General features: G+C 47.9%; 1 protein-coding gene across 2 annotated transcripts in view; it reads right to left on the reverse strand.

The window, feature by feature from the left end:
- Positions 1-13,767: 13,767 nt before the first annotated feature.
- EPHA1 (EPH receptor A1) overlaps positions 13,768-21,964 on the reverse strand; it is a 63,200-nt gene continuing 55,003 nt past the window's right edge. For both annotated transcript variants that reach the window (XM_014609234.3, XM_019500632.2), the window contains 7 exons: positions 21,692-21,877; positions 21,090-21,151; positions 18,126-18,335; positions 17,130-17,279; positions 16,073-16,266; positions 15,624-15,779; positions 13,768-14,933 (listed from right to left, as the gene is read on the reverse strand). In XM_014609234.3, the coding sequence (XP_014464720.1) occupies positions 14,855-14,933; positions 15,624-15,779; positions 16,073-16,266; positions 17,130-17,279; positions 18,126-18,335; positions 21,090-21,151; positions 21,692-21,877 (1,037 nt within the window). In that variant the 3' untranslated portion in view covers positions 13,768-14,854. The remainder of the gene's footprint in view (positions 14,934-15,623; positions 15,780-16,072; positions 16,267-17,129; positions 17,280-18,125; positions 18,336-21,089; positions 21,152-21,691; positions 21,878-21,964) is intronic.

Raw genomic sequence — 21,964 nt, forward strand, 5'->3', positions numbered from 1 at the left:
CGACAGCAGCAGCGGGCCATCCAGCAAGACAGCAGTCAATAATGGAACTGAGACTTTAAACCCAGTAATTGGGGCTGGGACTAAGGGACAGTGTGATTGAGTTGGGAAAGCCTTGAGGACAGGTGCATGGAAGTTCAGTTCCGCTGGAACATGTATAGTAATGGGTGAGTGGGTTGTCCTTTTGAGGGTTATGGTATAAATACACACACACACACATACACATATATACATACATACATACACACACATATGTAACTTTATTCTTACAAAAAAAAAGTCTGGTGTGCCCACCATTGTGACACCACCACCACTTTCACCTTTGCCAGGGTGGAGGAGCAGCAGGCATACCACTCCCAGTTGGACTGAATCTACATTTCCACATTAAATACTGCCCAAATCCACCCCTCTGGCATTAGGCTGGCCCCCTTCAGTGACCACCAACTAGTGTATGTTCAGGTCATGCCACAGCCGGAGTATCCAGGTCTGGCCGCTGGCACAACAGTAGCAGGCTGATGGAGGACGTGGGCTTTGTGACTGCCTTCCAGGAGTTCTGGCTGGCCTTGCATAAGCAGCAGCAGGGCCTTCCCTTGTGCCAGAGCTGGTGGGACATGGAGAATGTGTGTATCAGGCTGTATTGTTGCTGTTACACCTGGGGGCACACTAAAGAGCAGCAGGTGGCTAGAGAGCAGCCCAAGAGGGAAGCGTTGGAGCTGGAGAGGTACCAAATCACTGACCCGGACAACCTGCCCTAGAGAAGAGGAGGGGTGCCAAGAAGTACATCACTTGCCTCCTGGTGGAGGATGGCACCTCACTCACAGATCTTGGTGAGCTGCAAGAAAGGGGAAGGACTTTCTACTCAATGCTCTTCTCATTGTATTCTACTAACACTGATGCCTGCCAGGTCCTATGGGAAAGACTGCCACAGGTCAGTGTGGGTGACTGGGTCCGGCTAGAGGGTACTCTCACCCTGGCCAAGCTTTCAGATGCCCTCTACCTAATGCCCACCAACAAAGTGCCAGGCTTTGACAGGCTGACCATGAAGTTCTACCACACCTTCTGGGATGTCTTCAGCCCAGACCTTGCTGCAGTCTAGGCTGAGTCTGAAGGGGATGGGGAGCTCCCCATTGTGCAGGAGCACCATCTTAATCCTCCTGCCCAAAAAGGGGGACCCTCATGGTCTGAGGAACTGGTGCCCAGTCTCAGTCTTCTGTATAGACAATAAAATCATAGTGAAAGCCATCTTGCTGCACCTGAGGTCCAGGGAGGTGGATATGATTCACCTCAACCTTGATGTACATGGTTCCAGGGCACTCCATCTTAAATGACTTGTATCTGGTATGAGACCTCTTGAACTCACTTGCCAGGAAGTCTTTCCTCTTTCTATCCCTCAACTAGGAGAAGGCTTTTGACAGGGTAGATCATGGAAACCTCATAGGTACACTGAGGGCATTTGGCTTTGGTCCTCACTTTGTGAGGTTTCTCTGGGTGCTGTACACCTCCACAGAGTGCATGGTCAAGCTCAACTGGATGCTGATGGAGCCCATCCCATTTGGGCATGGAGTACCTCACGGTTGTCTACTGTTAGGCCAGCTCTATGTCATTACCCTCGAGTCGTTCCTCTGCCTCCTGTGGAAGTGGGTGTGGGACTGGTGCTCGAGGAGCTGCCTTTGAGGGTGTTCCTGTCAGGTTATACTGATGATATGCTCCTTACCATCCAGGACCAGGTGGAAATGGGCCAAGGTGAAGGCCTGCCAATCCATCTACTCAGCAGCTTCCTTTGCCTGGGACAACTGAGTCAAGAGCTCTGGACTGACCATGGGTGATGGGTGGCAGGTGGGTTCACTCCCAACTGTGCTCCAAAATATCCAATGGAGTGTGGGCCTGCTGCTGTATCTGGGGGTCTACTTGTCCCCCAGACATTCCTCCCAACTGGAGAACTGGCAAAAACTAGAAGTTAGGGTATCTGAGCAGCTGCAGGTATGGGCAGGCCTGCTGCAGCGTATCTCCCTTTGTGGAAGGGTGTTGTTCATCAACTAGCTGGTACTGCCCATGGTTTGACAGCATTTTAACAGCCTGGACGTGCCCCCAGAGTTCCTGGCTAGGCTCCAGAGACAGGCACTGGGGTTCTTCTGGCTAGGACAGCACTGGGTCTCTGCAGGTGTTCTGAGCCTCCTCTTGTGGGAGAGTGGGCAGGGCCTGGTCTGCCTCCACAGCCAGGTCCACACCTTCTGCCTTCAGGCCCTGCAGGGGCTCCTGTTGGGTGCTGGTGGCAATGCAGCATGGAGCCACATAGGATACACCTTTCTCCACCACTTCTGAGGGTTCCAGTATGACTGGCAGCTCTTCTACCTGTGAGGTCTCCCTAAGCAGGATCTAAAGGAGCTGTCAGATTTCTATCAGGACTTCTTCAAGGCTTGGAGACTGGTCTCTACTTCCAGGTCCCCAGACATGGTCACCCAGGGTGCTGACCTCTGAACCAAGCCCCTGCTAAAAAAACTGCAGCTGGTGGTGCCAGCAATGGAGGCACCCTGGATGCATTGGAGGATGGTCCTAGGCAACATCATTCATCTTGGGGATCTCCTGGACTGCGTTCTAGCCTGGCACATGGACCTGCCAGTTGCACTTAAAAATGGGTTTTTAAACCTAGTGCTTGAAGAAGTGACACAACACTTGGTTGATTAATAGCAGAAAAACTTGCTTTAATAACTACCAGTGAGCTAAAAAACTAAATGATAGAAAAAAAGACTCATTCCCTATAAAATGAGCTACTACACAAAGTCCTAGTACATATTTAGTTGCAGCAGTGTTTTCTCACCAATGCAGGCAGAGAGGAAGCTGGTCCAGTCTTGCAGCCTTCACCAAGCAGGATCCTTTGCATGTTAAGCTGGGTGCAGTATGGCTTTTTGGTCTTTCTTAGACTGCACACCTTGCTGACAGTTCTGTCTTGCTTTATACTGTTTAATTGTATAGCTTTAAAGCATCTTTCCTTGATGGTTGGCCAATTAAAGTTGGAACAAAACAGGGAGAAAAAGGGTGGCCATCATATTAGAACTGTTAAATTGCCTGGCTCCTGCTTTTGGATTTGTCTAGGTGTGAAGACTTGTGTTTCTTGTAGCTTTTGACTAGCTCAGCAATTGAATGTGATGGGCCTTGAGTGGCTAAACAGGATGCTTAGAGGCACTGGTTATGAGACCAGTCTCTGGGTATTTGTTTATCAATGGGCCAAATTTGCAATAGCTTTTACTGGTGATGGTCTATTTACAAAACTCCAGACATACACTGAATAATTGAGAAATTTATAACACCTTAGACATTGGATACCCGTTTTGAGAAATGTGAGGATGTGTTTAGCAGGGTGCATTTGTCAGGTACAGGGATTTTTTCCTGTATTCAATGCACCTTTTATAGCTTTTGCTTGAAATGTATATTTAGTCTTTTGTTTTCTTTAGTTGCTAGTTCAATTAAAATGCATATGTAGTTTCCTTGCCTTCTTTAGTTACACTGGCTTAGCCTTTCTCTCTCGCTTTCTTAGCTTGGAGATACACATGTGATGAGCATGTCAGATCCAACAATTTTAACCATCCCTTTTACTATTTTATGGGTCTGGTATTGGGTACTGCAAGCTCCTCTCTCTCTTACTTCTAATGGGTTGCAAACCATTAGTGGAGTTTGATATTCTTTGTCTTGCCCCAGCCATTGTCTTGTATTTTTGAGCAAGAGGCACTGTTCCAAGCTTTCACAGCTTTTAAAGCCAGCACCACCCATGCTGCGTGCTCCCTGCTGCTTACTTCAGACAGTAAAGTCTGCTCTGCTGCCCACTGGCCTACCCTATATTGACCAGATCCTGTGTGAAGGCCGTCGTCACCCACCAGTATCTCCCAGCCCTCCGGAGTTAGTTGTGGGGCTGCTGCCTTGGCAGGCCCCATGGCAGTCCTCGCCACTCCATCTCAGCCATCTGGGGGATACCTAGTTGGTTTGCCTCTGAACAGCCCCCTGCTTCCATGCTTGTGTTCCTCACAATCCATCATCCCATCCTCCCGTTCTGACTCTGACAAGTGGTGGGACACCCTATCCAAGGACAGGGGTGAGGGTCCCCATTGTAAAAGTCTGTATGCCACCCTGATCCCATGAGCCACTGGGGGATGTCAGCTGGTGGATCCTTCACATACACACCTGTAGTGGTGACTATCTGGCATGCTTTATGGACAGCCTTGACACCTGCACCTTTTGCCAACAGAGGGAGACCCTGGTACAGTCTTACCTCGAGTGTGCCAGGTTGCAGCCCCTCTACTGCTTCCTCCAGGACCTCATGCTGAGGTTATGGCTGCACTTGTCCCTGAGCCTTTTTTGTTATTCACTCCCTTTGTAAGGCCTCACCATGCCTTGGGATCTCCTGGTTAACTTCTTCCTGGCACTGACCAAGCTTGCCTTCCACAAGACTAGGAAGGAGACCCTGGCCAGGAGGACCCATGTGGGGGTGTGGGGCTGTTTTCCTTTGATGCTGCCACTCATCTCTGGGCAGAATTTCACTAGTTGGCCTCCACAGACTTCTCTCAACTCCTTCAGGGGGCAGTGGGCACTGGCTGGTGTCCCCTACCAGATCCCTTGTTATCGGCTTAAGACCTCACTCCTCTTCCTGTTTTCTTTTTATTTGTCCCCTGGAATTAGTTTGTGTGTCCCCAGTGGCCTCCCTTATTAAGGGAAGCTCATAGTAATTCATAATAGGTCTAAGTCCATGATCTTTTGGCACATCAAATAGGCCTGTGTTACACAGTGGCAGAGATTGGATGCTGAAAGGGAGAGTGAACAGGCCACGACCAGTTTTTTCCCCTCACTATTCCTTTCCCACTTGCAGCTTCCAGAATTTAGTGCTATTAAACCTGCACCTTTAATATCTATTCTGTCCTCTTGGGAGTTATTTGTACATAGGTTTCTTATACAGTATGTGTTTGGTCTTTTAAAATATTTTTATTCTGTTTCACTGATGTTGGCTTTCCTGTTCTAGGGACTAGCATATCACTAGCATTGCCATGAGAGAGCTCAGGTGGAAGCTGTTTTTCAGGCTTTAAACAAAAATATTCACTATTGCCAGCAGCAGCCAAGGTGAAATTTTAAAGTGACAGAGGGCACGTATACATGTGCAATGAATGTGCATGAATAAACTTCAGAATTTATTGCTCTGGAGTTTTTTGCTCTCAGACATGCTGTTTGAATGTGCACCTGGGAACAAAAAACTCTGGGGCATATTGCTTCAGAGTTTATTTGTGCACAGCACATGGAGCCTGTCTGTAGTGGGTTATGGAATAGAGAAAATCCCACACAATTTACTGATTCGTTTTGATGCACTGGCAGGGGGAGTAGTTAACTGATTGCACGATTTCACAATGATTACACACTTAATTCATACAACACAATTTTATTTTAAAACTCTTTGCTACGCATATAACACTGCTTAGCTTTAAGAAACACCACAAACATTAAAAACACAATAATTACATATATTAGCTCCAAATGCACTTCCTTCCCAAACAATGCTATAAGAATTAGTATTACAAAAACAACTACAATTACAACTAAAAGTTAAATTTGAATCAATACTATTATTTTCATAATATACTTACAATCCTAGAATTCCGAGAAGCCAAATACCAAAATATGGTTTCATTCCTCAGTAGTACGATTTAATGGGTTGGCCTCAGTAGTACGGTTCAATGGGCTCGCCTCAGCAATACAATTCAATAGGCTGGCCTCGGCAGTGATAGGATATGCCTCAGCATGAGGGCTGCACCTTCATGCCCCAGCCACTGCACATGGAGCCTAGTCAGAACAGCCCTGAGCTGGCAGACTGTCTTCCTGAGCCCCCTACCAGCTCAGGGCAGCTCCAGCTGGACTCCCTGCGCAACATGGGGGCTGGTTGAGGCATGAGATTGCTTCAGCATGGGGGCTGCTTACCAGTTAGCCCTGCACTGAAGCACCCTCATGCCTCAGCCGCCCCCCCTCCCCCACTGTACACTGAGCTGAGTCGGAGCAGCCCTGGGCTGGCAGAGGACCTGGAGCTGCTGCACAGCAGCCTCTGGAGCAGCCTGCCAAGTCTGGCTCCGTGTTTTGCGGAGGGGCTGGCTGGGGCACAAGGGTGCTCCAGTGCAGGGCTAGCCAGGCAGGCAGTCCCTGCACTGAAGCACCCTCATGCCCCAGCCAGCCCTGTCATTCCCTGTCCGGAGTTTTTTGCTCCCAGACACGCCATTTGAATGTGCACTTGGGAACAAAAAACTCCACATGAGCTGAAGCACACAAAACAATGCCACCTCAGGTTCCTACTTGGGTTTAGCTGGACTATCTTGCAGTGGAGTTTCTGGCTGTTTGTGAACATACTCACTGTTTTCTTAACTGATTCGCATCACTCCTTTGAATCAAATTTCAATTCAAATGAAGGGTTAATAGACAATCATTGACCATCAAGGCCTTGGCTACGCACACTCTATACACTTGACACCCCTGAAAAGACCCAATTCACAGCCTGTGTGTGTGAGTTTATGCATAATCAGAAGGTGTTAATAAGCCTGTTTAGGCACTGCTACATTGTTGCAAACCTACCAACCCTTATCTAAAGTGCTGGTGCAGAAGCCATTGAACTTGCCTAAAATATATTTTCACATTTCAGCAGAGACACAGGAAGACTTCAACCCACCTCTGCCCCCTGCATGAATGGTTTTAAATTAGCCAGTTTAAACCTTCACACTGGCAGTATCTCTGATGTCTTGTTGCTGGGTATATAATCTCTCTGGCATAATTGGGGTACTCCTATTTAACTCTTACTCTCCTTTAGTTAAACAATATAATCTCTATCCCCTTTGTCAATCTTATTTCAACCTTATTTACTTGCCTAACAGAAAGACAAAGCTAGTAGATATGATGCCAGCTGTGAGTAATATTTTTTCATTCCCCATTTCTCTAGTCTGTCTAAATTAGTGAAACTTCAGGTGTAGGTAAAACTATGACATTTAATTGCAACAGGGTTTCTTTACAGCTTTATTTCTCTTACTTAAACACAGTTATCTACCCCCTATTTTTTGTAAACAAATGCTTAATATAAGGTCCTGACTAAAAGAAAGTAACCTTTTGGTTCAGCTCTTCAGTTAACACATGATCCTTAATTGCTGTATGTTTCAAGTGACTGCCTCAGTAACTGTAACAGCTTGCTATGTCTACAGGAAGGAGCAGCCTTTTAGTTCCACTAGTTGAGGCCTTGTGCTTTGGTTCTGCAGATCATGGTATCTTATGATTTCTATACATAGGTAACCATGACTTGTCACCTCTCTATCTTATGTTCTTAAATCTTGCCATGTAGAAGTGGTGCATGTGCAAAAATAACAAAATTTCTTTCTGTCCCAGATAGAGGGCAAAGGGAGAATAAAAATTGCAGTAGGAAATTTAATTCTGATGCCTTAGCTTGCTGGCAGTTAAAGTGGCAATACTGTTGTGTTTCAAGTCTATAAGGAACTGTGCAATTACCTGATGGCTGCTAAGTAGTTGCTGCATAACTGCTAGACAATTATCCTGCATCAGGATGAGAAGTATTAAAATCCCACTTAATTAAAATTGCATGAGGCAGTAGTTGGAAGTGCAAGAAAAGTGGATAACAAGCCTAGAAGGCTGTGATTGATCATACAGATGGAAAACAAATTCTCTTCCAGAAAGCTTGTTTAGCTGAATGGTGGTGGTGGCAGCTGCAGAGGAGGTGAGGTGGCAGGAGGGAATGAGTAACATACAGAAAGAATGTAATGCATCTCTCAGTTCTTTATTCTTGGGGTTGTTCTACAGGAACTTGTTGCCTAGTTATGCCTCCTTATGTCCTTATACAAACTTCTTGGCTACTAGACCTAGTCAACAAGGAGGCAAGTACCATGTCAGTTTTTACAGCTCTACCCACACGATTATCTATGCCTGCAACTGTTAATACTGATTAAGGTAGAGAATGAATTTAATTCAGGATAGCTATTCAATAAGCCCATGGGTGGAGACTTCTCTTCTAGAATACATAACCACAGCTGGAAATATCCCTGAACAATCCTCTGACCATAGGATTGTCAATAGGAAGCTTGTTTAGCATAGTTGGGTGCATCTACATGAGATGCTTTACTGTGCATTAGACTAATCAAATGTGCAGTAAAGTGTCACTGCAGAACTGTGCACTAGGCTAATGCACTTTAAAACTGGCTAATGCATTTTTTTCTAGTACCTGAAAATACAGGGTGTCTGTACACATGTGGGGAGGCTGTTCCCACGCACTGCAATTACAACACATTGGAGCAGACTTGATTAATTGAGTCTGCTGGACTGTACTAATTAGCGCACTCCAGCCAGCTTCTGCATCTCATGCATCAGTATTTCTGCACTTCAAAATGGTGGTGGGGGCACTGTAAGGCTCATTCAATGAACTTTAGTTAAAGTGCCCCTGCTGCCATTTTGAAGTGTGGGGACACTGATACACAAGATGCTGTAGGCACTTTAGTTCAAGAGGCTCTCAGAGCTGCTCTAATTAAAGTGCCCCCACCCCTTCCCCCGTGTAGAACACCCATAGATACTAGATTTTATGTGCATTAGCTAAAGTGCAATAGTGCATGTGTAACTGACCAAATTTGCTTCCCGTCAGCCAGTCTGGTAGGGGACCAGCCTCGAGCTAGAAGCAGAGCATTGTGGCGGGGAGTCCCTCCAGCCACAGGGCAGGGTTGACTCTTCAGCAGCCCCTGCCTGGCCCTGACCAATGTGGGTTCCTTCAGTGGGCCTGTGTTGGCAACAGCAGCATTGCACAGCCCTGGCCTGAGTCCCAGGGCTCAGCCGGCTGCCCCCTGGCCCCTGGGCATTGTGCCCCTGTGTTGCGAGCACATGCTGGCTCCTACACTCCTGTAAGAACCCTGGCCTGCCTCTCATGGCTGGTAGCTGCACCTGCCTGGCCCCTGGGCACTGTGCCCCTTGCTGGTGTCCACAAGCTGGAGCCAATGGCACCTGCAGTCCCTGGTGGAGGCAGCCCCATACGTGTCAGCTTCCCTGACCCTGACATAAGCAGCCTGGGGTGTCAACTAGGCAGCAACGGAGACTGCTTACCTGACGGCCATTTGAAATCAAGGCTGTATGGGACCAGCGGATCCATGATAGACCACAATAGATGGTCTCTAGTAGTCCTCAGGACCATGCCCTGCATGCGGGAGCTGGACAGAATCCTGGGTCCCAAGTTATGGGCAGGATATTTATTCCATCACTGGCAGGCTGCTGGAGCCCTTGTTGCAGCCCAACCCTGATGAACAATTGCCAAAGGAGGGCCCCTTGGGCCAGCAGTGCCAGGAGCCAGCGTGCTTCTCGCCAATGGCCTTGTTGTCCTGTGTGGGCAGCTTCCTGGAGTGGCCCACTGTTGGGAGGGTAGGGGTGTCACCAGATCTCAGCTGGGGAGGATCTCCTAGCTTCCCAACCCCAGCTGGCATGGGCCTGGCAACACAGGAACAAAATGCCTGGCCTGCAGGAGGAGGAGTAGAGCCTCCTTGGCCTGGTCTGGGGAGGGGATTGGGAAGGCAGGCTGTCTGCAGCAAGCACCAGAAAGGCCACCTGCCCTTACAGAGGGCTACACCCCATGGAGGTTGCCTTCCCCCCATGGATGGCTCAGCTGCTGGCTGCCTGTGACAGGGGTGGCCCAGCCAACTTACCATGGTCCCTGGGCACCTATGTATGCATGATCCCTAACTTGAGGCTGGGCAGTGCACAGTTCCTTGGTATAATGCATGTTATCGCTGAAATGTAAAATATCATAAAGAGCCTCTGTTTTTGCTCTGCAGGTCCAGCAGCTGCTCATGGGGAGAGGCACCAACTGCCGCTGGGGATATGTCATCAGGGACAATGTGCCCAACAGCTTGCACCCTCCACATGCACCGCAATTGACAGCCACAGATGCAGGATCAGACCCTGCTCCCGCACTGGCTGGTCACCATCATGGAGGAGTGGCTGGTAGACTCATGGGTCTGGCACATGAAGGAAATCACGCACAAGTGGAAGCAGGACATGTGCAAGTGGGAGAGGGACATACACAAGCAGGAGAAGGACTGCGAGGAGCAGGTGTACCGTGCCCAGCTCCTGGTTCTTGAAGAGAGGCATGTTGCCCTCAAGAGGATAGTGGCCGCCTAAGAGCAGCTGGCCTCCATGGCAGCTTGGGCAGTGGCAGCCATGGAGGAGGACCACCAGATATTTGACAGCATCCTGGCCCTGGTGGCCTCCTTTGTGCCACCCACTGCCCATCCACCAGCCCCACCTGCCAACCACCTGCTGCCCAGCCCTGGCCCCAGCTGCTCATGGGCCAGGCACCAGCCCCAGCTTCAGCCCTGCCTGCCAACCACCTGTTGCCTAGCCACCAGCCCTGGCCCTGGACCAGTGGGCCTGGGAGGAGGTCCAACATAAGCTGAAGTGACCAGGACCCCCTGCCCCTGCTCCTGAGCTGGGTCTCCCAGCAGCCAGGTTGCCCACCTGGGCTGGAGCCCCCCTAGTCCTCTGCCTGCCATGTGGCCCCTGAATGAGAGCAGTCTCCCACCAGGCCTGGCCCCATGGAGAAGGGGGAACAGGTTGGACAGCACCCACACTCACCCCTGGCTGAGCTGCTGGGCCACCAGCCTTGCTGCGGTGTCTGCACGCACAGTGGTACTCCCAGAAGCTGGGGTACCAGGTACCTCTCCACAGGTTCTGTGTCACGGGCACCACCATGCCACCATTCCCCTCTCACGCTACATCAAGTGCACTCTTGCAAATAGTCATATGGGGAGGAGGGTGTTTTAGTGATAGTGGGTGTTGGGGTTTGGGGGGGGTGTTGTTGGTGGGAGGGCAGAGGGGACTGTGCTGTATTGCAGATTGTTGAATGGAAACCATCCCAAGTGCATGTAGTCTTGGGGAAGTGTTGTGGGCCTGGGGTCCATGGGCAGCAGCCCAGGTGCCCTACTACATGGGGCTGGGGAAGAGGTGGTCTGTGGATGCCTCGCAGACATGGTGTCTTGTCTGCCACTGCTGGGGGGGGGGAGGAATCCATGGTGCACTTGCCACAGGCTAACAGAACAGTGTCCCCTGCCAGGCTCTGCCTGCCCGTTCCCCCTAGGAGACCCCTGCCAGGCCGTGCCCTTCTCCCTCCTCCGAGCCCCCTGGCACCTGGTCAGCTGCAGTCAGAGGCTGCAGCTCCCCTTGGCTGCTGCAGGAGGTCAAAGCTGTGAAGGAGCAGGCCTGGATTTACTTAGTCCTATAAGGAATAAATCTACTCCCAACAGAGTGCACATGTAGACACATTTCCAGGGCTGGCTTACTGTGCAGTAATTTACTGCACAGTAAGATGATATAGCATTAATTGCATGTGTAGATGTGTCCAGTTGGTGTGTAATCCACTTACTGTGTCCAGTCAGGAAAAAAGAAAACTGACTGCCTAGTTATGCCTTTCTGGCAGGAGGTGTGGAATTACAACTTGCTTGCTCTTCCAATCTCACTGGACTGAAACATGTCACTTGCTGACTGCGTTAATACTTGCCAGATAAACTGATCTTCAGGTTCAATCATTTGAAATACGTTCTTGGCATCTGCTTGAGGTCATTTTTTTTTTTTTGATACAAGCATGAGATGTTCGGCCATTTCCAAAATGGGACATGAAAAGGTGAGGAGGGATGCTGCAGTCTGCAGACCACTTATCCTCTTATAAGTGGCCTACAGACTGTAGTCTGAGATCTCTGGCTTAGAAGGAAGCTTATTGGGCTAAACCGGAAGTTCAAGATTAATCAGCTGAAGTAGCAGAAATTTGCAAATCTGGTTGAGCAAGGTTGCATGTCCCAACTTGAGGGTCAGGCAAGTATTTGTCTTCCTCATTCTACAGATGAAATTAGTTAAGAAGTTGCATAATTTACAATGATATTTCTCCTCTTCTATCTTACCTCCCTTCATTCAATGCACAAAATACAAGGTCTATCACTTGCTGTAAAGCTATAAAGGACAGCATGAACAAAATGATGCTTCTGTGTTTAGGACACTGGATAGAAGCAATTCTGGCTGTGGTACAGTGTCATAGCTGGTGATGAGGCTGACAAGTTATCTAAGACAGAGTGGTGTTTGTTGGTTTGTTTTTTTTTTAAGTCAACTGCTAATTGTAGTTTCCAATTCTATTGGAATTCTATTTCCAATACAATTGTAGGACCTACTATAAGACAAAAACTAACTTAAGTAAATCAAAGGGATTTGGAATGTGACTTCATAATTCAAATGATTTCTGTGGATGGTAGAATGAAAACTATCAAATACAGGGAATAGGAAGAGCATACTTTCTAAACAGACTAGGCTATGGTATTTGAACATGGCTCTGTGTTTTCAGCTCTCTTTATTATGGTGGGACTTAAGGGCCAATCCTACTTTCCTTTTAGGTCCCTAAGTAAAGTCCTCTTCCACTCTCCTCAAGGACCTGGAAAAAGGGTTAATACAAAAGGTGTGTGGGTAGGTACTCCTTGCTGCTTTGGTGATTTAGTTTTAAGGCTAAGATGACAGCACATTACAAAAAAAGGCGTATTAACAGGTTCTCCAGGGACTCAAGGTGGATTAAGCACCTAACTGAACTCCTAAAGCTGCTTAGCAACATTATAGGTAGACTAAGACTGGTCTTCAGGCTACCTACATGGGTGTTTGAGGGTGGGGTTCCCAGACAGCCGCTCTAAAATGGCTCACTGTCATGTGGATTAAGCCCACCCTGCATTTCAAATTGGCTGCAGAACACTATCTAAAGCTCATTTAATATGCTTTAGATAAAGCGCCCCTGCAGGCATTTTGAAATGCAGGGGGACTTAATACATATGATGGTAAGGTGATGCTGGAGCATTCCAATTAAAATGCAGAGCAGACTCAATTCATTGAGTCAGTTCCAATGCATTCTAATTACAACGCGAATGCGCATGTCTAGGCATCCATAGTGCTTAGATATAAACTAAGACTCTTCTCTAGGGTCTCGGAGGGAAGCAGGCCGGTATTAGGAAGTGTCAAATGCAGAAAGTTCTCTCTCTTTCTGCACTTCAACAGTGGCATGTTTGCCTGCCAGTAGAGTGGCAGTGCTCACACAACTGTCAGCTCCATAGCAGCAGCTGGGAGTGCCACCAACACTTACTTCATTTAGGCACTCATGCGGCCTATGGCCCTACAGGTATGACACTGCAGAGATACTGTGATTGCCAAATCTTACAAGTTATTCTGGAGCAGCCACATCAGTTTAGAGTCTAATACAGGTACTGCCAATGTAACATACAGTATTGAAGAGATGAAGAAGCAAATGTAAATCCTGGGCCTGCAGCAACAGGGGAGTCCTGTGTCCTTGATGCAGTCATAGTAACAAATGAGGAGGAAACAGTGGATGCGTCTACATGTGCATTAATGTGCTTTTCCTAATGCACATTAAATTTAGTATCTCCAATGTGAGGTACTAAATGAATGTGCATTAGGCTGCCCTAGCATCCACTCATGCTTTTTAGGAGTAATGCACAGTAGCCTATTTTACTGAGCATTAGCATAATAGCACTTTTTTTACATGCTGCTTTAATGCACAGTAAAATAGGCTACTGCACATAAAAGCACACATGTAGAAGCACCAGTGTAAGACAATTTGGGCGTGACACTATCACAGTTAGAGACAATACCGTGCAGAGCCCATCCTGTACCCGGAAGGAAAGTTTGCATTAGTACTTAAGGTATTAGTCAAGGAAAGCTACACTATGCAGCTTCTGTTCTCGCAGAAGTTTATTTACAAAAGAATATCTACAATCCATAATCTCTCTTCATCCAGTTCCTTCTCCATGATTTCTTATACATTTTTAAAGCACATTTCCTTCACAGAGGAAGAGTGAGACATATCTCCTGCACTTTTCTTACTGGGACAAATTACTCATTGCAGCAAAACAAACAAAAACAAACAAAAAAACCATCCATCTTCCCATTTGGCAAAAAAAAATGCAGAAATTGGTATTTGGTCAGAGACTCTGTAACCAGGACAGCACTGGGGCAGCAGGAGGAGAGGTGTGTAGCTCCATGTTTCAGCATTAATCATGTGTCTATATCACAGATAAAGTTATGTGACGCACATGGGTAACAACAAGGTGCTTCTCTTCCTTCCTCCTCTTGCACCTCAACCTCCCTCCTTGGCAGGAAGTGACCAGTTACAGCAGGGGAAAGAGTATACCATTACTTGGTATTAGTGATACCTGGGCAGCCCTCCTTCCCTGAGTGCATGAAGAATTCTGATCCTGATCAAGACCAATGGTGCATCTGCTTTTGTTATAATAGTGAATAAAGAAGATAGAAGGACTTGTGAAAAATGGAACATGTGATAACAATGGTACTGGTACTTGTCATGGACCAATTTCTTCTGCTCTGGCCTCTTCGTGCGTTCCCTCTACAGATTATCCTCTCTCTCTTAACAGGGGGTTAACAGGGACATACCTTTGTGTGTGTGTGTCCCTAAGAAGTTCCATGAACAACATAACCAGTCACTGCTGTGTGGGCTGCAGAGGGTATGTTAGGACTGCACAGAACACAATACAGATATCATCAGTGCTGGGGATTGGTGCTGAGGACTCTTCCTGACTCCAGCACCCATGCAAAATGCTGCATTAGGACCAGAGGCTCACAAAAATAAGTCAAGGAAGAAGGGAGGGCAAAGTAGGCAAGACTTCCCTGTGAGTTCATTCTGGCCTATTTGTCACTTTGATCATACCAGTCTTTCTTCTTGGAAACAGTCACCGTTGGGAATGGTTCCAAGTAATACCCAGTATGCTTGGGTGTATTAGCAGCTTGTGGCCCTGAGTTCTGGTCACTCCTTGAAGCCCTGGATGCTACAGAGAATCCTCTTCTGATGGCCATGCAGGGATATCCCCATGTGTTTCAAGTCCCTTTAAAGCGACAAAGGAAAAAAGATGGAAACATAAGCTGAATCACTGTTCTTGCTCTTAGTGACTGAGAGCAGGGAAAGGAAGACCCTATTCTTCAACCTGAATGCAAGTGATTCAGACCCCTTGCTTTCAGCTCAAAGCTGTGTCTCCCTGGTTGAGAATCACTGCTTTAGTATCTTCTCTCTGGACTGGGAAGGATACTTACATGGCAAAACAGAGAGGAATGAAGCTGCTGGTATAGTCCTTGCAGGTATTTCCACAGAGACTTGCTGTCTGACTCCAATACAGGAACCAAATTTGCAAAGCCCTTCAAGTAAGAAGAGCCAGCCAGCTCTGGAACTGCCCACCACTGAGTGCTCAAACTACTGTCTTCCCCTAGCACCTGTGGCTGATGCAAGATCATGGTATCTGTGGCAGGTCACAGTGAGGACCGAGTACATTCAGTGGAGGGCATACAGCCCTGAAGTAAATTTGAGGGAATTAGGCTGAGTTTGCTTAGCTACCTTCTGGGAAAGATGGAACCTCTGCTTTGGTTACTTTACAGGGAAGGTTGGGGGTAAAGCTCCAACTCCTTTTGGGTAATATATAGAGGGAGATTTGGAAACCAGGATGGCAGCTGCAAGTGAATTCAGCTGTGAGACTTCTACCCTCATACAAGCCAGACCTGCCCTGGGTGTAACTTCTGCTTACTCGGCTGTGAGGTCCAAGATGGATTCCATGGTGTCCAAGCCTGCAGTGCGGAAGTTGATGATATAACGCTTCATACGGATGGATTCCAGCCATTCTGGGATAGACCGATAGGGAATCCCATCAGAACCGCTGCAGCTGGGGAACCGGAGTGTCACCCTGAAGACAAAAAGTCACCATAAAGGTAGCTACCTTAAACTTAATGCCAGCAGCAGAAGACAGGCACTTTCCTACAGGCGAGAGTACTCTCTGTTGCGATCAGGGAGACATGCCTGCTTCCTCTTGACATGGGGCTCAGTGTCCCAATCTAGCAACAATGCCCTCTGTTAATGCCAAAAATGCAATTTTTTCATTTCCTGAACACCCAATCATGAGGTGTTCCTCTTTTGCACTATCAATAGGCCCAAGAAGTCATTCCCTCAGTTCTGAGCAACTCCCCCATGCCTCCTTACCTGGGGTCGAAGTCTGCAACAGATCGGAGCAAGTGGGGGCTAGAGATAAAGTGTTCCAGCTGTGCTTGGATCTCCTGGAAGCGGGGCCTCTGTAGGCAATCATGCAACCAGCAACTTTTCATGAGCTCATAAAGGATGGATGGGCAGTCCACAGGCGGGGGCAGACGGTACCCATCCTCTATGCTCTTCATGACCTACACATGAAAGGGCACACCAGACTTCACAAGAGGCAGAGAAATCACAGAGTGCCTCTATAGGGTGAAACCAGTCACAAAATTATCCTAGGATTTTTATGGGGTCCTATGCAACATGAAACATCTGGGGCAAGTTACTTCAGAGTGGGGGGCAAAAAGGGTGGGCAGACAGGTGGGGGCTTAGAACAGCTGGGGAAACAACTGCCAGGAGCAATGGGATTTAGAGTGAGACAGCTGTCACTGGCCACTGCCATGTTCATCTTTTAAGGCACCTTGTAATAGATATGGATCTATACCTTCTTTCTTCTATACCTGATGTTACCAGTCTCAGAGAAAGGATCCTACCTGCCTGCCTGCTTTTGCTGCAAAGGTGCACTGATCTGGCCAGGTGTACAAAAGGAACTAATCAGAAAACTAGAAAAGGGGAACTGGGTAGGAAGAACAGAGTATTCTCAGAGAGTATAGGGAGGAGGCAGAAGGTTTCTCTATGCTTTCTGTGGCCTTGGCTAGGAGTAGCACATCTTTCAGGATTACAACTGAAGAAACCCTGTGGCTGAGAGCCTTGATTTGATCAGTCTGTCAGCTGGAGGTTTATTTCCAGCTCCTCCCCCATGAACTAGGTCAGGGTTCCAACAGTTCAGTTCCATTATCACACTAAAAATCAATGTCCACTGACTGCAGTTGCTAATGTTCAATGGAGCAAGGGTGTTACAGCAGGGTTTGCACTCAGTGGGACTGGCAACAGAGCAGGGTACTTGCAAACAGGCTTATGTGGCTTGCCTATTCTAGCATATGCAGACTCAATCTTGCCTGCTCGGGCTTAGATCACTACGTTGATATCACATCCTCTCAATGTTTGTTACCTCCTGATTCATCATGTCTCCATAGGGCTTGTCACCAAATGAGAGAACCTCCCACATGACAATGCCGAAACTCCACACATCACTGGCTGATGTGAAGATCTGGTGAGCAATGGCCTCAGGTGCTGTCCATCGGATGGGGATCTTTCCACCCTTTAGGGAAAGGAAGTCACAGGAGAGCTCATATTTAGCTGAAGGGTAACTCCATTACTTTTCACCCAAGCAGTCACTGTAGTGACTTAGGCCCCCCTGGTACATGGGGGAGCTGAGGCAACTGAAGCAGGAAAGGCAAGTGATTATAGCACAAGTGACTTTTGACCTGTTCCAAAGCCAATCAGTTGTGGCCGTATGTCTGTGGGTAGTCACCAGTGATGCTGGGATACCGCCTGTGGACCTGTTTTTATTATTTATTTATTTTTAGAACTTGTTTTTATTGTAAGCTAATCCTGAGCATTTGGGGGAGGGTGGCATAGAACTCAATCAATCAAATAAATTAAAGTGTTTTACAGACCATATATAAATTGGGATCACTTCACCCACCAGTCACAAGCAGAGGTAATCTAGGGGAATGAAAGCAACTTTCTACCAGTTCAGTAACCTAATTTTTAAAAGAAAAAATGAGGGCAAATTCCTTCGTTTCTATTGAGCCACTTTTAAGGACCATCTGTAATGGAAATGGGCCAGGACACCATCCTTAATGATCCACATCTTACATGAAGTGGCATAAGGTTTTAAATGATTGTAAATGGCTACCTCATCTAAATGAGAACATTTCCAGTTCCAACAGTTTTAAATGAGGAACTGAGGTCCGTTCTGACTGACATAAGAAAAGCATCCCTCTCAGTCACCCACACAAACTCTTTTAAGTTTTAACTTGGAAGTCCCTCATCCAAATCCTTGCCTGCCTGGCTTTCTTCACATGGCAGCCAGTAGTGTCCCATCCCCAAAGCTATGTTAACTTCATTTTTGAGATTACAACAAAGATTGTTCCCAAGTTACCTTAGTTTTGTATATTCCCTCCACATCAGCTTCCCGTATCTGTGAAAGGCCAAAGTCAGACACCTTACACTGGAGATTGTGAGTTACCAGGATGTTGCGAGCTGCTAAGTCCCGGTGCACGTAGTTGCGGTCTGACAGATAGGTCATTCCTGAAGCTATCCCTTGCAGCATGCTGACCAGCTGCACAGGCTTCAACTTCTCTTCATTTTTCTGCAAAGAAAGGGAAAAGGGGACAGGGAGGGGATGCAAATCTCTTGATTCCCAGTTACAGGACTATTGATTCACAAAAGGTTTTGGGTGAATAAAGATAAATACAATGTCACTGACAGTGTGGCAGAGGGGGCTTCCTGGTTCTTGACACAGTACAGAAATTCCACTGTAATCATAACCAGACATTGCCATTAAATACCGAACAGGCAGAATTCAGGAGATTAACGAGCCTGACTGGGCTCAACCCATAGCAATGGACACCAGGGATGCAATTCCCAGTTAAGAGAACCCCCTGAAAGTAGCAACAGGTGACCTTCTTGCACCTTTCAGTGGCCTGAATGCAGGCAGTAGCTGGCAAGTGCCCATAACAGTGATTCTCATCCAGGGTGCCACAGCATCCTGGGGTGCCTTGAGATCTTTTCAAGGGTACTTCTCAGTGTTAGTACTGTTAGGTGTGCAAACATGATTCACAATGTGGCCTGTTTGCTGGTGGCAGCCTGGCGTGCCAGCTTCAAGGAAGCTCAAAGTGATTGGTGGGGTATTACCTCTTCCCCACCAATTGGGTGATAACAGGGGAGAGGCCTGCCCTGCCCCCCTACCCCAGGGCAAGGCAAAGAGCTGGACCTGAAAGGGGACTGACACACCCCTCTTTCTGATTGGTCCATTTCCAATCCAGGGGTGGAGCCTTCAAAGGGAGTAAAAGGGCAGTGTGCCTGGCACACGGGTGGCTGTGTCGAGGGATGAAGAAGAGGGTGAAAGAAAAGCTGGCAGAGCTGGCCAGCAGGTTGGAGCGGTTGCCCCAGAAGAGCCCGGAAGATGACTCATCAGACAGAGAATGGCAAGCGGCCATGTCCCCAGACCTGCCGTGAGGGAGCATGGCGTTGGTGCACAGCCGGTGCATGGATGGTCTGGGAGCAGACCAAGGCCTTAGAGCTGCAGGCAGTAGTTTGGGCCCCAACTCTTACACAAAGCGGGGCACCCAGTGCACAGAAGGTGCAGGAGGGGACTGCGACTGGGGTTGGGGACCATGGTGGCTCAAGCCCCAACCCCAGCATGAGGCCAGGCATGCGGTGTACAGGTCAGTGCATGGAGAGTCCCAGAGCAAACCAAGACCTTGGAGCCACATGGGGCAGCTTGAGTTGCTAACCCCTTGCACAAGGCAGGGCATATAGTGCACAGGTCAGTGCATGGAGGATCCGGGACTGGACTGAGACCCTGGCGCTGCACAAGGTGGCTCGGGTCTCCAACACCTTGCATGAGGCAGGGCCATCGGTGCATGGAACGGTGCACAGGGCCATGAGTGGGCCAGAGGCTGAGAAAGCCCCAATGTAGCTGAGGGCCCCTGCAGATTGAGGCGATGCCTCACCCCAAGAGTTGAGGACAGCCTCATCAGGCCCCAGGGAGTTGGGAGTCACCCGGGAAAGGGATTCCCACAGGGGACAGAGGTCCCCCATCCTGGTGGCACACAGCTGGGGAGATGCCCCAAGGGAAAGAAGGGGCTGTTGCGTTGGAGCCTAGTCAACTGGGTGGTCTAGGCAGAGTTAAGATTGCCTCATAGGGCATCAGGGTATTAAATACTCGCTTTCCTTTTCCCTTCTCCCCTCAGGGTAGTTTCTTCTGGGGAACAACCACTGCATTCGGGTAGTATACTAACCTCTGTTTTCTGTAACCCCGCACCTCAAACTTTGTGACTTCACACCTTATTTGAGTATAAGACTGCATAATGTTCAACAAAACCCTTGTTTTAACCTACTGACCCCTCACCTGCATATAGTGTTTTCATAGATCTTTAAATATCTATATCTATAGTTCCATATAAACACACACACATTTATATTTATAATAATATTATAACTGTTATCTTCTATCAAATCTGTACATAGTTAAGTCTCAACAAATGTTCTGGCCTTTCTCTACAGGGAGGGGGAAGAAAACTGCACACAGCAGGGCAGCTACTCCTCCCACAGCGCATCTACACCCATTAACATCCCTTCATTTAGAGAGCGGGGTACATACCCGAGTACCACCCGGGTTATATTTTGGGGGCTTGTCCGGGATTTTGTTGGTGGGTGCTCTTAGCACTTGTGGAGTGCTGTGTACCCCTATAGAGAAATAAGAACATGTCTGATCCTGCTAGCCCTCCAGTATTGCCAGGGGATGGTGAACAGGGACCCCCTGAGCCAGAAGGGGCAAGGGTGACGGCGTCTCCCAGTGCTGCCCTGGAGCGGCGGGGGGGGGGGGGGGGGGCCACAGGGCCAAACACAGGAGTCCATTCCTGACTGCCCCTCCCCCCCCTCCCCCCGGGTCATTCTTGACAGGCAATTTGCTAGTAATATTATAACTGTTATCTTCTATTAAATCTGTATATAGTTAAGTCTCAACAAATGTTCTGGCCTTTCTCTATAGGGAGGTTGAGGAAAACTGCATACAGCAGGGCAGCTCCTCCTCTCATAGTGCATCTGCACCCATTAACATCCCTTCATTTAGAGAGTGGGGTACATACCCGAGACAAACCCAGGTTACAACAAGATAAAACCATACATTTCACATAGGAATCCATAGTCTCAAAAACATTCTGATCTGTTGTCATTTTCTGAGTTCTTTGTAATGAAAGAATTGCTCTATTATTTTTCTATTGTTAAAAAATGAGTGAAGACTAAGAGCTGACATTTTCCAAGGGCTCTCTAGAATCTAAAAACCTTAAGAACCTCTGACCCACAGTATAAAGACACATTACAAATGTCAGGCCCTCACCTGGAGGAAGGCATCCAGGGCTCCATTCTCCATATACTCAGTAATGATCATCATTGGTCTCCCTGGCTCAAAATGAGAAAAAAATATCATCTACATGGCATCCCTTCCAAATGCCCTGTTCCCTAGCCACAAAGGTGTAGGACACTAAACCTCTAATTTGCCCTGCAGGAATGTACCCCACTACCCCATTCCACCACACTGGATTGTAGGATCCAACCCATGTCAACCTCCCTCACTTCATTCCTGAAAACATCCAACTGCTCTAATCTGCTCTCACCTCCAGAGATGAATCTATACCTCCTTCCTTATGTTCATCTCACACCCATGGATTGATAGAGTAGCACATTTCATCTCCTCATTCACTCATCATGCTCATTAGGTGCTGTCATGGAGGCACTTGTGGGGGCCTCTCATACAAGACACTTCCTGTCCTCCCTGCCACAAGACACTTGTCTCCTCTCCTCTGTATAGACTAGTTAACACCATTCTCTCCTTACTGTGAACTCTCACTGGAATACCTCCTTCCTTATTCCCTCTGTAAACTCCCACAGAAGTGCTCCTTCATGGGTCATTCCATATACAGACTGGACAGGGTCTCTTACGCTTTGTGACAACCCCTTCCAGACGCACGATGTTTGGGTGGTTGAACTGGCCCATAATTGTTGCCTCTCGCAGAAAATTCCATCGTTGTGAATCAGAGTATGTTGACTTCAATGTCTTGATGGCAACTGTGATGCTTTCTCTCCCTGGGAGGTGCAAGGATCCAAGAAAAACCTCCCCAAACTCTCCTGTGGCACAACCAAGAGATACGAGGTTACAGGTAGTAGGCAAACAGACATAGGCGGGGAAAAGATGTGATGATGAGGAAAAAAATA

This window comes from Alligator mississippiensis, chromosome 4, assembly GCF_030867095.1.
Source record: "Alligator mississippiensis isolate rAllMis1 chromosome 4, rAllMis1, whole genome shotgun sequence".
NCBI classification, from domain to species: Eukaryota; Metazoa; Chordata; order Crocodylia; family Alligatoridae; genus Alligator; species Alligator mississippiensis.